Consider the following 13194-nt stretch of genomic DNA (forward strand, 5'->3'; position numbering starts at 1 on the left):
GAGTTGTGTGCTGACTTGACTAATTCGTGCTTACCCCTTCATCTCGTTAGTGTGTTCGTTTATCGGTTGAACAGCCCGTTCAGTTTAAGAACAGAAGAGATTAACGAATTCAACCTGGATTAAAGCCAATGTGAGAATGCAGCAGACATATAATAATTCATAGATGCCCTGCCATGCCTCATGAATTTGGAGCTGCGCCAATTCGAGCTCGTAACATACATCCATATTGCCCTGACTCCTGCCAACACTCTCAAGATGCTTAGGAACATCTTTTTTCGTCTCTTCTGGCGGCTAGTGCTGTATGTGCTTCTTGTTACCCAAAACTCCGCACCGAGCATTTCCTCAACTCTGGTCCATCTCTGGACATGGTTTCGACGTTGATTATCGGGTCTGAGGCCGCCGCTATAATCGACTTGCCACTCGCTGTTCCACAGGCTATCGAGCTTGCTGAATGGGTATCCAACACGACTGACAAGCCTTTGGTTGCTGCGTTCTCGTCTCATTTTCACCCGGATCATTATCTAAGCGGTGCTGCGTTCCTGGCAAGGTTTCCCGAGACGAAGTTCTGTGCTAATTCCAAAGCCATCGATCTCATTAAGAACGATGCTGCAGAGAGGGTGAGTCGCGTTGACCTCGTGCTTTTAAAGAGACTAGGCGACTGACAAATTTGCTTCAAAAGATCGTAGCCTGGAAGAATGTCCTTGGTGACGATGTCATTGTTGATAAAGCTGCTATTCCCACTCCTTACGACTTTACGTTCTTTACCCTTCCTGGCGACTACTCGTCACCTATTTATCTGCTCAGTCCTCTTGCAGGAGATACGGTTGATGAGACCCTTTTCTGGATCCCCTCCATCTCCACATTGATAGCAGGGGACTCTGTCTACAGCCATACATTACACCTGTGGCTGGCAGACCAGCTCTCACCAGCTTTGACTGATGCCTGGCTTTCAACTTTGGACTTTATCGAATACCTGAAACCGAAGAAGGTCATTGCTGGTCACACTACAACACTCGACTCGCTTGATACCAAACTCGACTTGGAATACTCACGCCGGTATCTCAAGTTCTTTCAACACGAGATTCAGTCGAAGGGTAAAAACATTTTCACGCCTCACGAGATATCTAAGAAACTTGCCAAGGGGTTTCCTGGGCGACTTAAATCTTCCACCTCGGCTCTTCTTCTGAACATTTCTAGTGAAGAGTTAGGTCGAGGAGGGTCAAAACTGGCCCGAACTTTTGACCTGACATCTTACAACGTCACGGAGCTTAAAGTCTGGAAGCTGAACTAAGAGACTAGACTATAGAGTGAGAGTACTCCTCGGGGGGTCGGAATCGCTTTAAGCGCAAAACCTAGACAATAGATAGTGCATGGTTCCGAATGTTGATTTCCCCTTTGGCTGTGCTGGGGACTGCTAGCTGCATGCCATAAGAATTGTTACCTACCCAGAAGTTCATTAATCTCATAATATTATACAATATGTGTCTGAGATAGATCCGAGATAACCATCAAACAAAACCTATTCTCTGCACAATAGTAACCGCCCCCTTTGTTTAAAATAGTTCTTCGTTCCATTCCACATTTCATGCCTTCTTTATACACGTATGCATGGTCATATGCTACCATCTCTGATTATGTGATCAAAAAACCTTGAGCCAGCCGGTCCGAGTTTAGAAGCTAGTTCCTTACAAGCATTGTTAAAATGGGGTAATGCCGTGTCCTTGGCGCTTGGTTAGCTGGCGCGTTGCAAGCCTTGACCTAGCTTTGTAATTCGGGCATCACGCATGTGTTGAATCAGTAACAGATGGGGAATCGGCATGATTACATCTTGGAGCACTGGAGTAGTGTGGATGTATGAGATAGCTAAGTAGCTAGGCGCCCAATTGGTCACAGGTATGGCGAAACCGAGACCACTAAGGGATCCACCTTTGTAATTCGGGAATTTATGCATGAGTCGTATCAGTAACAGATCGGTAGTCGGCTTGATTACATCTCGGTAGATGTCAATCTTCGATTTACAACAATTGAACCAGTTCAAGGGCCTCTTCTTTACATTTACTCATGATAAAAAGGCTTAATCCTCTATATGAAACCGGGTTTATCTCATCTGCTTTATTATTTATATTAAATCTACTCGCATTTATTACTTAATTCTCAAAATGAGCGCCCCTTCAAAGTACCTTATTACAGGAGCCAACCGCGGTATTGGTAAAGGCTTCGTGCAACGCATTTTACAAAAGCCCTCCACGACCGTTGTCGCTGCTGTCCGCGATCCCCTGCACCCAACTTCCAAGGCGCTCCATGACTTGCCCAAAGGCCCTGGCACAAAGCTTATCATCGTCAAGCTTGACTCTGCAGTTGAGACGGACGCCGCTGACGTTGTGGCCCATCTTCGCAATAAGGGCATCAACTCTTTGGACATCGTCATTGCCAATGCTGGCATCGCTCAGGGAGGCGCCGGCGTGCTTGACACATTAGCGTCCAACACGCTCAAGCATCTGAACGTCAACGTCCTTGGGCCCTTGAAGCTCGCTCAGGCCACTGCACCTCTTCTCAAGGCTAGTGAGACTGGTAGCCCCAAGTTCATTGCCATCTCTACTATTATGGGCTCTATCGGCTCACAGGAGCTCTTTAGCCAATTTCCCAAGTCTTCAAGCCCGTACGGTGCCAGCAAGGCTTGTCTCAACTGGTTTATTCGTTTGCTATCCTTTGAGGAACCTTGGTTGACGGCCTTTGTATTCCACCCTGGTCTGGTGGAAACGGACCTCACGGTCGACAGCGGGATGGACATGGAGGCTCTAGGCAGCATATCGGTTGAAACAAGTGTGGCCAACATGGTAAAGACCACATTTAGTCTCGGCCATATGGAATTGAGTGGATCGTTCCGGAATCATGATGGCGCTGTGATCCCTTGGTAGAAACTGGTAGAAAATTGAAAGAGAAATCGAATAGTATAGCTTGTGCCCCCTTGCTAGTCGGGATTTGACAGGGCAAACCCCGGCTCTAATGCTACTTGCTCAAGATACTGACGCAACCCGTAACGCTGATGCCTATCATGGCTCAAAGGATGATTTTGCCGAGTATATCAAAGGGTGAGAGTGAGTGCGATATGAAGGTTAAGCACTCACATTAACATTTCTCCAGGCTCATGAAGCGCGAGAATGGTTCTGTGAAACACTCTGCTTGCCTTGTGCCAAGCCATAAGTCTTATTTGTTTAAATTTGCCAGACTTTCATCCATCGAATTGGATAGACGAACTGTTTGTCATAGGATTTAAGTAGCCGGATATAAAAGCGCAAACCCTAGGGAGTATAAATTAAGCTACTAATCTTTACCTCCAGGTGTTTTATTATAGTCACTCTCTGTATCTTGGATACTATTACTGTATAATACTGTCATATATTAAGGTGAATTGTGTATATTTCTTGATTCTGTCGTAATCGAAGGACTATTGAGACCTTATGTCTTCGACTAGTTCCTTCTAGGACTTGAGTCCTAGAAAGTCCTAGATGAAAGTCCTATGATCTAAGTTTAGGGCTTTAAACTTTAATCCTGAACCTTAATCCTGAAGTTGAGGGTGAACCCTCTAATATTCAATAAATACTTTTCAATTCCTATCAGGCTTTGTTGTGAGAGGCCTGTGGACTGTGATATTGGTAATCCAGTTACTGATCGGGAAAACACTGACCCCGAACCTACTAATAACCCAAGGCGGGGCGAAGTATTGGATCGATTGGACCATTAGCTTATGAATTTCGGATCGTAGAAATAAAAGTCCTCGCACTGTTGCATCCAGCCCTGAAGCTATCAAGTCGCTGCAGAAGCTGAGCCGGAGGCAAGGATGGGAACCATTCAATTTAATCAACGGAATGCCTCAGTTGCGTTGAGTTGACCTGGTTGATTATAATCCCCAGTGGAGTTGATCAATTGCGAGTCAAATTGAATTGAATGTCCATTGGTTGAAGTCGTTGACCTCCAAGCCAAGCTATATCCACCCTCGCTCTTCTATCTCCTTGCCATTACATGCTATCGCTACCCACGGTGTTTTATCTGCCCTAACACCAGTACTCTCTTCGACAGGAAGAAACAATTCGTCCAGTTCGTTGATTACCCCAGCCCGTAACCACGACCGCAACACTTGGCACATACCTATAATATCAGCATTAAGCCGGCTCCGTAGCGGCGTCACTATACGTCCTGCCGCTGCAAACAACCTCTTACACTCTGCTGACATCGGCTGAATCGTAAGGAAGTTCAATGCTATTCGTGAAAGACGAGGATACCGCCGTCTGCGCTCATGCCAATACGATATTGGGTCTCTAACATCGTTGTCCTTATCCTCCTACGACGACTGCCATGATTTGAGCTCGTCTATCTCGTTATCGATACCGTCAGGCGAAAAAGCTTCCTCTTTCACCATACTGAACCAGGAGACCGTTCGAGTGCGCTTATAATACGCCTGAAAAGGGTTGTAGTACTTCCGCTGTCGCTTGGCAACTGGTTCGTCGGCCACGGAGTTTCGTATAATCTGAAGGTGACGATATTCCCTTTCCTATACTTCTCGAACCATTTGTTTCGCCTTTGTGGCCTATTCCGCCTTGTCCTTCTACTTATTCTCGAAATATCCCCATCGGAAGGCCGGGTGTAACGCTAAAGCCGTGTAGTAGACCGGTGTCTTGTCTAACCTGCTGTAGTATTTATTGAGCTTTCCCTAACCTAAATTGATGTTGATTCTGAAGTGCTCCGCGTCAGGTATCTCAGACGCAAGCTTCTTGTAGTCCTCTAGCACCTCTAACAGGAACTCGAAGCCCTGGATAACCTCCTACACATTACCGTAGGAGCTAACCTACACTCGTTTCCGCCTGCGCTGCTGACCGTCCCCTTCTAGAGTCTTGACAGCATCATCGTAGAACCCAAGAAGCCTGGCCAGGTGGTCGAGCACGTCCCAATCATTCATCGTAAGCTGGTTTTCCTCCAAGCAAATACGGGGCTCCTTGGCTGACTTCCTGAGGTTGCCTGTCCTCCTCGACCGATTATCCTGCTCCCATTGTTGACGATGCTTCAAGACGAGCTTCTCGACGAATGGCCGAAGAGTGAGGGCGCGCCTGATCATATACAGTTGAGGAAGCCACCGGGTATTATTGTCAATGATTAAATCGAGTGGTTTCCTTGCTTTGATCCTGGGATCCGAAGACATTTCGAATTCAGAACGTTGTATGCTCCGCAGAAGATAAGTAAGCTGGTCCGACCTTCTGACTTCGACCATGAGGTTGTGAAGCTTTCCGACAGGTCCTTTGCGCCGCCAAAGTGCGTGCTCTGCCTTAGACAGTGCCGCTGCGCCTGATAACTGCTCCTCAAAAGTCTTAACATTGTGACCAAACAGCAGCGCTTTGGCCAAGAGATTTAGAGTATGGCCGAAGCAGCATCCACGCTTCGTCGATCCGACAAACCCAAGGTTGCCACCAATTACCTCTATGGCCTTATTGTTGCTTTCTGCGTTGCCCAGTGTGAAATACCCAATTCTATCCTAGATCCTATAGGCATTAAGAACGTTAAGTATTTTAGCCGCAATGTTGTGTCCGAAATGGCGCGTTCGTAATTCAGGCACGCTAAGCACTAGCTTGCTCGGCTGGCTATTCTCGTCCCGAAAGAAACAAGCAATCCCGTATAGGCTATGCCTATTGCCTGACTTCTATCCGTCAAAGGAGACGTGAATCAGGCCGCTTGACTGCTTTAACGCCGCTATAACCTTACCCTTGTGTAATTCGTAGGCTAATAGAATTCTATGGCGGATAGTCTTCCTGGTAATACTGGCACCAGTGATCTTGATAAGTGGGTTAAGGTATTTGAATATCTGGCGCAGTCTTCCTTGTTTACAGATGCTGAATAAGTATTTCTCCTTAATGATCAATTCCAGTAGAAGACGCTGGAAGTGCTTCCGGTCGAAGCTCTTAACAAGACTATTCGCAATCTCTTGTTTGCGTGGGAGCCTAGTATCGAGCTTCATCACATCAGCGATTGACCTCTGATCTTTCGTCTTCATCTTCTCTGCTTTCCTTTGAGCTGCTGATGTCGTCGCTTTAGCAGGAGCCTATATTCCATGACCTTTAAATAAATAAGCGTTCACGTTCTGGATGCCCTTTTCTGCGAAGCTTCTTGGTCTTGGGCTTTTGTTTTGGATACAGCGTTTGCAGACCTACCGCCGGCTGCCATTGAGATTCTGAATATCGTACCTAAAATCCCATACCCAGGATGATGTATCGCGAACACGTTGTGACCATATATGGTCGGGGAAACACCGCCAGAGGTATTGATGTTCTGGATCTTGAGGTGTTTCTGATTGCACGCTGGAGGCAGGTGTTGCTAGGAAAGCTTCTACAGGCGTTATGCGGGAGAGCGTCTCAGTTTCATCGTTCATTAAAGGCGTGGTGGGTTCCATTTTGTCGGATATAGCACGTCATTGGCCTTGGTATTGCAGCACGGAACTTCTTGTCCGTTGAAACGCGATCGCGAAGTCGCGTTTAGATTCTGGGCATTACTCTTGGCGTATCTTAACTACCTTGGGCTTAGTGTGATCTGAATTATGAGGTGCAGGGGCCACTAGTCGACTTGGCTCGATGACACGGTCGCTGGGCCATGACCAAAGGCTAAAATCCGGCCAAAATCTTCTAAGTTACCCTAAATCAATAAGTCAACAAATTTAACCCATTCAATCAATAGAACATTAAAATAGATTGATATATTATGTAATTAAATCTCGATATTGATTAAGTTTAATTGATGTTGATTATTAATCCACTCAATATATTTAAGTACGTTAAGTGGTTCCCATCCTTGAGGTTTAGTTATGGCGGAAATACACTTTGGAGACTTGGGCAGGAATGGGAGAGTAATGCCTACAATAATATGAAGAATGGCTATCCAGGCGAGCGGAAAGCGCCAACGGAACTCCGTGTTAGTATTGCGAAGACTAAAGTTAAGCCAGTATGCGATAGCAATGCCTAGATAGTTGGAAATAAACACCAAAGAGAAGCTAGAGCTATGATTATGGGCTTCGGACAGTTTGCTGACCCAAGGAGGTATAATGGCATTAAGAAAGCCAATCCCTAGACCAGCGATAATATAAGCGCAGAGGAATATGTTAGAGTTAATACTGCCCGCTATGAGAGCAGCACTGAGAATACCGCAGAGCGTGCCAACTAAGACACTGCGTTTGCGGCCAATCTTATCCCCGACCCCCCCTATAACCGTGATTAGCATAATCCCGACTTCTTTAAGGCATATCCAATCGACCAACCACCTATAAAATAACCCTATATGCCTCCAAAGTAGTAAGCTGCTGCAAGACTACCTTATTTAGTTAAGTTAGTTATAACTCCATTGGAGCTAATGCGAGCCATATCGATGAAGCCAGGGGTCTTGCTTATAGTCCCCAGCGCCCCTTGGTTAAACCCTATGTTATATCAGTTAGTTCATCTCAACAATAATTGTAGCTAACTCACCTTCAAGGATCAAGGCTGTTAAAGCGACAAGGTTAATAAGAAACAATAACGCCTTGCCAGGCACATGCCTCCAGACGTGAAAGTTAATTATAGTGTAGAATGCAATAACTTGGACATTGGTATATTTGCGGTACTGATGGGATGGTTAATGAATGGTGTCCTAAGTACCAGGCATGAAGTGGAATCGACGAGATTTATATCCTTTGTAATATAATTAAAGAAGGGGTTGTCTAAGAACCAAGGAAACGTTTTAAGTGACTAACCTCGAAGCTAATTCCCCGTGATTCCTCAGGTCGAATTATAAATTTTGCTCAGGGGCGACTATTAGTGGCGAGAACCGAGTGGCGTCTAGTACACTTAAACGCTTAAACTCTTGGCAAAAGAGAGGGGCTAAAAGGCCCGCTTAACCATTTAACAGTTCAAGCTATTAACCAGTTAGGCGAGGTATAAGAGGCAAAACCACCTCTCCCGGAACTACACCAGATATTGGAGGTGGCTCAGACATTAAAGAATAGGATAAATAGCCTTGCCTTCTACTTTCAAACTATATGCCGTCGAGCAGTTTCTCACAATTATTTCATTTATATTACAGAATCTTTACCATAGGATCTACCGAAGGTCTTCTCCTAGATGCTCATGCGCCTCTAGACATTACCATATTAGGCTTAAACTCTGGCACGTCCATGGACGGTATTGATTGCGCCTTATATCGCTTTCGACAAGCCTCACCAAATAAACCGATGCATCTCGAGCTCTTGAAGTACGACGAGATCCCTCTTGAATAGATCATTAAGAAAAGGGTAATGCGCATAATCCTCTACAACAATACCACACCCGAGGAACTATCAGAGGTCAATGTCCTGCTTAGCGAGACATTCTTAGATGCTATTATGCAATTCTCACAGAAACACGGTATTCCACTGTCATCCATTGATACCGTTGGCTTTCATGGCGAGACCATCTGGTTGCTCAGTATCCCAGAGGAGGGGCAAATAAAATCTGCCTTGTCTATGGCAGAGGGTTGCTTTATTTCTTCTAGAACTGGAATTACTACGGTTACTGATTTCCGTGTCTCGGATCAGGCCGCTGGTCGTCAGGGAGCTCCTCTCATCGGCTTCTTCGACTCTCTGCTTCTTCACCACCCCACCAAGTTTTAAGCCTGTTAAAACATTGGCGGCATTGCAAATGTTTGTTTCATCCCGCCTGATATCAATGGTGCATTAAACACTGAGTTCTTTGACTTTAATACTGGACCTGGCAATGTTTTTATTGATGCGGCGGTGCAATTCTTTATAGATGGCGAGAAAGAGTACGACAAGGACGGTGAAATAGGTCAAGCTAGAGAGGTAGACCAGCAGATAGTTAACGAGTCCCTGCAAACTTATCCCAATTTTGCTCTTAATCCGCCCAAGACGACGGGTAGGGAAGTCTTTAGAGATACAATTGCATATAACTTAATTAATCGTGGCCTCAAGAAGGGAATATCCCCAAATAATATTATGGCCACTATTACATGTATTACCGCTTAGGCAATTATGAAATACTATAAGCGATATATGCTAACCCAGTACGGTCCGCTAGCAGAAATATATATTTGCAGCGGCGGAGTGCGAAACCCCAATATCACAGAATATATGCAGAATGCCTTCCATGACACGAGAATCACCATGCTTAACGAGGCTGGTATTCCATTAGATGCCAAGGAAGCTATCACATTTGCCTGGCAAGGGATAGAGGCTGTGGTCAGGCAAAGTATCCCTGTTCCTTTACGCGTCAAGACCAGAAGAGAGTATATCCTCGGCAAGGTAAGCCCAGGCAAAAATTATTGCAAACTCTTAAAGAAGGGAATGAGCTTTAGGGGTGATTTAGAGTATCTACTACCTGTCAAAGAGCTTGTTAATTATATTGGCGGTTAAGTGTTTAGTACTATAAAGCAATAAACTCTTTTGCTGCCTTATTTAATAGACTTATATATGTCGAAAGTTTTATATATGTGCAAGAAATTAAGGATAATTTCTATATAGAATAACCCTATAAATATTAATATAATTATTAAGATTGGGCTACTTAATTAAAACAGGGTTCTCTTTAAGCTATTTAACCTTAACCTATCCTGTCGATTTATATGACAAGTTCACTTAATTATATCATAGTTAAAGGCATTCTCACCGTCTAGCTTTACACTTCAACTGTTACGACCCTAGCGGTTACGTCACGTATACCCTATAAATTCCATGCAACTTGACCTACTTCATCGTAAACTCGCTTCCCGAGTTCACCAGACTAATTATAAGTAGATTACGCTGACACGGGATTACCACGCTCTAAGAGCACCTGTAATCCAGGATTACTGCAATCTCTAAAATCCCAATGATCCCCTAAGGATCCTTTTAGTATATATATATTTACTTAGTATTAATTAGTATACTTAGCTTAATAGCTATTAATAAAATATCTTTACCTAAATATGCCTTACCGGCTCTATTTACTATTAAGAAATATAACACTTTGCTATACTCAGTATTACAATGCCCTATGCATCTGCCAATATAAACCAAGTATGGACTAGTTTATCCCTTGGGAACCACAACTGTTACAATAATGCCCTATATATCTGCCAATATAAACCTAGTATAGACTAGTCTATCCCTTAGGAATTATAACTGCTATACTTTAGCGAGATATAATTATATATATTATCTAGAATAAATACTAATTTATCTCCCTTGTTTATAGGAAATAATTGCTAATATAAGCGCTAATGCTAATGCAGTAGTTATTAAGTTTAAGGCCTTTACCTGCTAAATTAAGTTTTTAAACTATATATAAGCTTATTAATTACAATATATCTTAAGACCTGATATTTAGATTAAGTAATGCTAGGCTAGATATAGAGCAGTAGTATTCTACTTATTTACTATAGCTTAATAATAACACTAATTGCCTAATTAGTAGTATTTTACGCTTTAAGAATAATCTTTATTTACTATCCTAAACGTCCTTCGGGCTTTAAACGTAACTATGTCTTTGAATAGCTTTGTAGTATATAACTGAAACTACGATAGGTATAACTATAGTTTTCTTATTTCTAGTGGGTTGTGGTAGCGAATCTTTTAGCCGTTAGAGTTGGGAATAGCTTCGTTAATACAGTTCGCTAAAACAGACGCTCTAAATCGGATTTTCATAATATACGACGGACATATGTTATAAGAATTGACTGGCAATAGGCTAATAGCCTCGTCGCCTATATTCCCATTGGATATGGATACTTGTGTTTAGCTCATGTAATGTATATAACAACGGCATAAAATCGCTTTCGCCGTCTGCTATTATGGCCAGCTTCTAAGCGACTCGCTCTAGCAAAGCTATGTTAGCTTTTATGGCTAAGTTATGGTCGCTTAGATCGCTAGTCAGCAGATGTTAAGCTAATCAGCTATACGCTGTATAGCAACGATATGCCCTAAACATACAAGATGCGGCGGCCAGAACTGGATACTTTTGCAGCGCCATGGTTACGAGTTTCAGAATGCATTATGCAATCTCAAGTGAGAAAGGCGTGGTAGATACGTCATCTATCGCCTCAGATGGTTCAGCGAGAACTGACCGAAGGACGGCTATCTTACGGCCCATGACCATAACTGCGGAATACGCCGTGAGAGTCACGTCGTAGAGCTTCCACCAAAACCCGGCGACATCTTTGTATGCCGCCATCGAGTCTATCTGTCTGCTTCTTAGCTATTTGAACAGCATAATGCTAATACACTATATCCTGAATAGCTGTGGCGGAGCATAGAAATAAACTTACCATGGACCAGCCGTATATCAAACTTTCGATTCCTTCACACAACTCTTCAGCGCCTGTGATGACGCTATCTCTATCTTCAGTATCTCTACAGAGCATCTCGAACCGGAGAAGGAGAAACGTCAGTCGAGTTTTGACGACCAACGTCAAGTTCGTGGCCACATGTTCGGGAACCTCCTGGGCGGTAGTGATAGAGGGGAAATTAACGCGCCATTCAGATATGTTTTCGATGAGGATGGCAGGTTTGTCGTGCAGAAGTCGAAAGAAGAGCTCGACAAGTACCAAAGCCCTGAATCCCTTCCGCTCATGGTCCGCACCATCGTCTAATACAGCGGGATTCATGGAAGTTGGGGAAAATTAATCTAGGTTATTAATGTTAAGAGACTTTACACAATGGCACACGGAATTGTACATCTTCCAACCAAATTCAAAGTCGCACTGCTGAAGCGCGGCTTGCATCTATGGGGCCAAAGTTAGCTAGGTTAGGGGTAGATATGAACTAATTCTGAGAGGAGACATACAAGAAGTATAGATGCGACAAGATCTGTTTTAGGCGCTGAAGCTTGTTTCTGCCAAGCGGGGATGGCACGAAGACAGTAAACATACAAAGATTGCTTAAGGTCCCCGCCTTGCGGTATCGTCTTGGTGGGAAGTATCAATGACCCTAGACTACGTAGGGACGTCGTACTGTCAAGACAAATCCTCGAAAGCTCCCAAGGGATTTCGTATTCCATCTTCGTAATTTGCTTGTTGAGGGTTTTTCGTTTGAGATACAGCACCCGATTCAAGGCTTGCTTGAGTTGTGCGTCTGGTTTTGATGGTGGTGTAGGACAAGTAATTGGTGTACTTATGACGAGGTCTTCTCGAGTAAACAATCCATCTAACTTCTAAGAAATCAAGGATGCATCGCCAGGAGACAGCGGTGAAGCCAAAGAAGACGTGCTTGTGTAGTTCTCAGCATCCCCGTCGATGAATGGTATTGGGCATGTTGGGGTTACCCCCTTGGTTGAAGAATCGGCCGACGGGAACATTTTTTCTCGACTTGCAAAATTCTATGGAGTAGATCTGATAGAATATCATCACGGATGGGTCGTGTAATAATCCGCTCCATCTTCTTTCTTCTCCTGCGCTCCAGGTAGCTGCAGGATTGATGTCGAGCAAAGCATCCATTGCAAGTAGGCTTGACACGGTCGCACCGGATCTGTACTCGGTTGACGTTAACTCTGGCTGGCTCCATACGTTTGTATAACATACACAGAGAGAGAAATACGGAGAAATAATGGCTCAATGCAATGTTGGTTGCGCGGCAGGGTTCACAGGAAGTAGGGTTAGATTACCTTGAGGGACTTACAGCGAAGGCACTATTTGACTATTGTGTCAGAACAATACTTGCATCCAGTGGCGTGTCAAACGATCATGAGCTGTTCATTAATCTCTGATCTGATGCCATACTTACCGCTAACTGGCTGAGACCGTCTTGGGGTCCTGTTCCTGTAATCGAATCCATCGAAAACTGGCGACCTGACAAATGTCCGGATGTGCGTTAGCTAAAGGCGAACGGGGTTTGCTCTTATCAATGACGCTGTATCCCGACAAAAGGTGTGTCGTAGACAATGTACTAAGTTTGAGATCTATACGTTAAGTTTCACCTCTTTACTTTAGTTGCCCTTTGTCTGACACATGGCTCACTGGATGGTTTTATCTTTTCTTGGATTTCTGAGAGAAAACTTCATCAGTCTACGAAACAACCAGGTACCACACTAGTTCAAGGGGCTGATTTTACCGTTGGCCTTCGGCTTTTGATCCAGTAGCGAAAGTCTATTAGGCGGGGTTTAGGTGGACCCCTTGCCTTTATTTAACCAGGGGCCCAAAGACACATGGTTTAGTGCG

General features: G+C 44.2%; 4 protein-coding genes across 4 annotated transcripts; 3 read left to right on the forward strand and 1 right to left on the reverse strand.

Moving 5' to 3' along the window:
- Window positions 1-299: 299 nt before the first annotated feature.
- EDB82DRAFT_435766 (metallo-beta-lactamase family protein) lies at window positions 300-1291 on the forward strand (the record flags this gene model as incomplete). Its single annotated transcript, XM_065607753.1, has 2 exons — window positions 300-635; window positions 695-1291. Coding segments are annotated over 2 exons (933 nt in total), but the record flags the coding sequence as incomplete, so codon positions are not given.
- An 811-nt stretch (window positions 1292-2102) lies between these two features.
- On the forward strand, window positions 2103-2918 carry EDB82DRAFT_563394 (aflatoxin biosynthesis ketoreductase nor-1; the record flags this gene model as incomplete). Its single annotated transcript, XM_025726093.2, has 1 exon — window positions 2103-2918. The coding sequence occupies exon 1, from the start codon at window positions 2160-2162 to the stop codon at window positions 2916-2918; it is 759 nt and encodes a 252-aa protein (XP_025594627.1). The 5' UTR covers window positions 2103-2159.
- Window positions 2919-8185: 5267 nt separating this feature from the next.
- EDB82DRAFT_548971 (uncharacterized protein) lies at window positions 8186-9418 on the forward strand (the record flags this gene model as incomplete). Its single annotated transcript, XM_065609537.1, has 4 exons — window positions 8186-8262; window positions 8302-8572; window positions 8735-9017; window positions 9084-9418. The coding sequence occupies 4 exons, from the start codon at window positions 8186-8188 to the stop codon at window positions 9416-9418; spliced, it is 966 nt and encodes a 321-aa protein (XP_065463670.1).
- Window positions 9419-10960: 1542 nt separating this feature from the next.
- EDB82DRAFT_542494 (uncharacterized protein) lies at window positions 10961-11646 on the reverse strand (the record flags this gene model as incomplete). The annotated part of the gene is made up of 2 exons (XM_025726097.2): window positions 10961-11222; window positions 11308-11646. The coding sequence occupies 2 exons, from the start codon at window positions 11644-11646 to the stop codon at window positions 11034-11036; spliced, it is 528 nt and encodes a 175-aa protein (XP_025594631.1). The 3' UTR covers window positions 10961-11033.
- Between the last annotated feature and the right edge of the window lie 1548 nt (window positions 11647-13194).

This window comes from Fusarium venenatum (genome assembly GCF_020744135.1).
Source record: "Fusarium venenatum strain MPI-CAGE-CH-0201 chromosome Unknown EDB82scaffold_4, whole genome shotgun sequence".
In the NCBI taxonomy this organism is placed as follows: Eukaryota; Fungi; Ascomycota; class Sordariomycetes; order Hypocreales; family Nectriaceae; genus Fusarium; species Fusarium venenatum.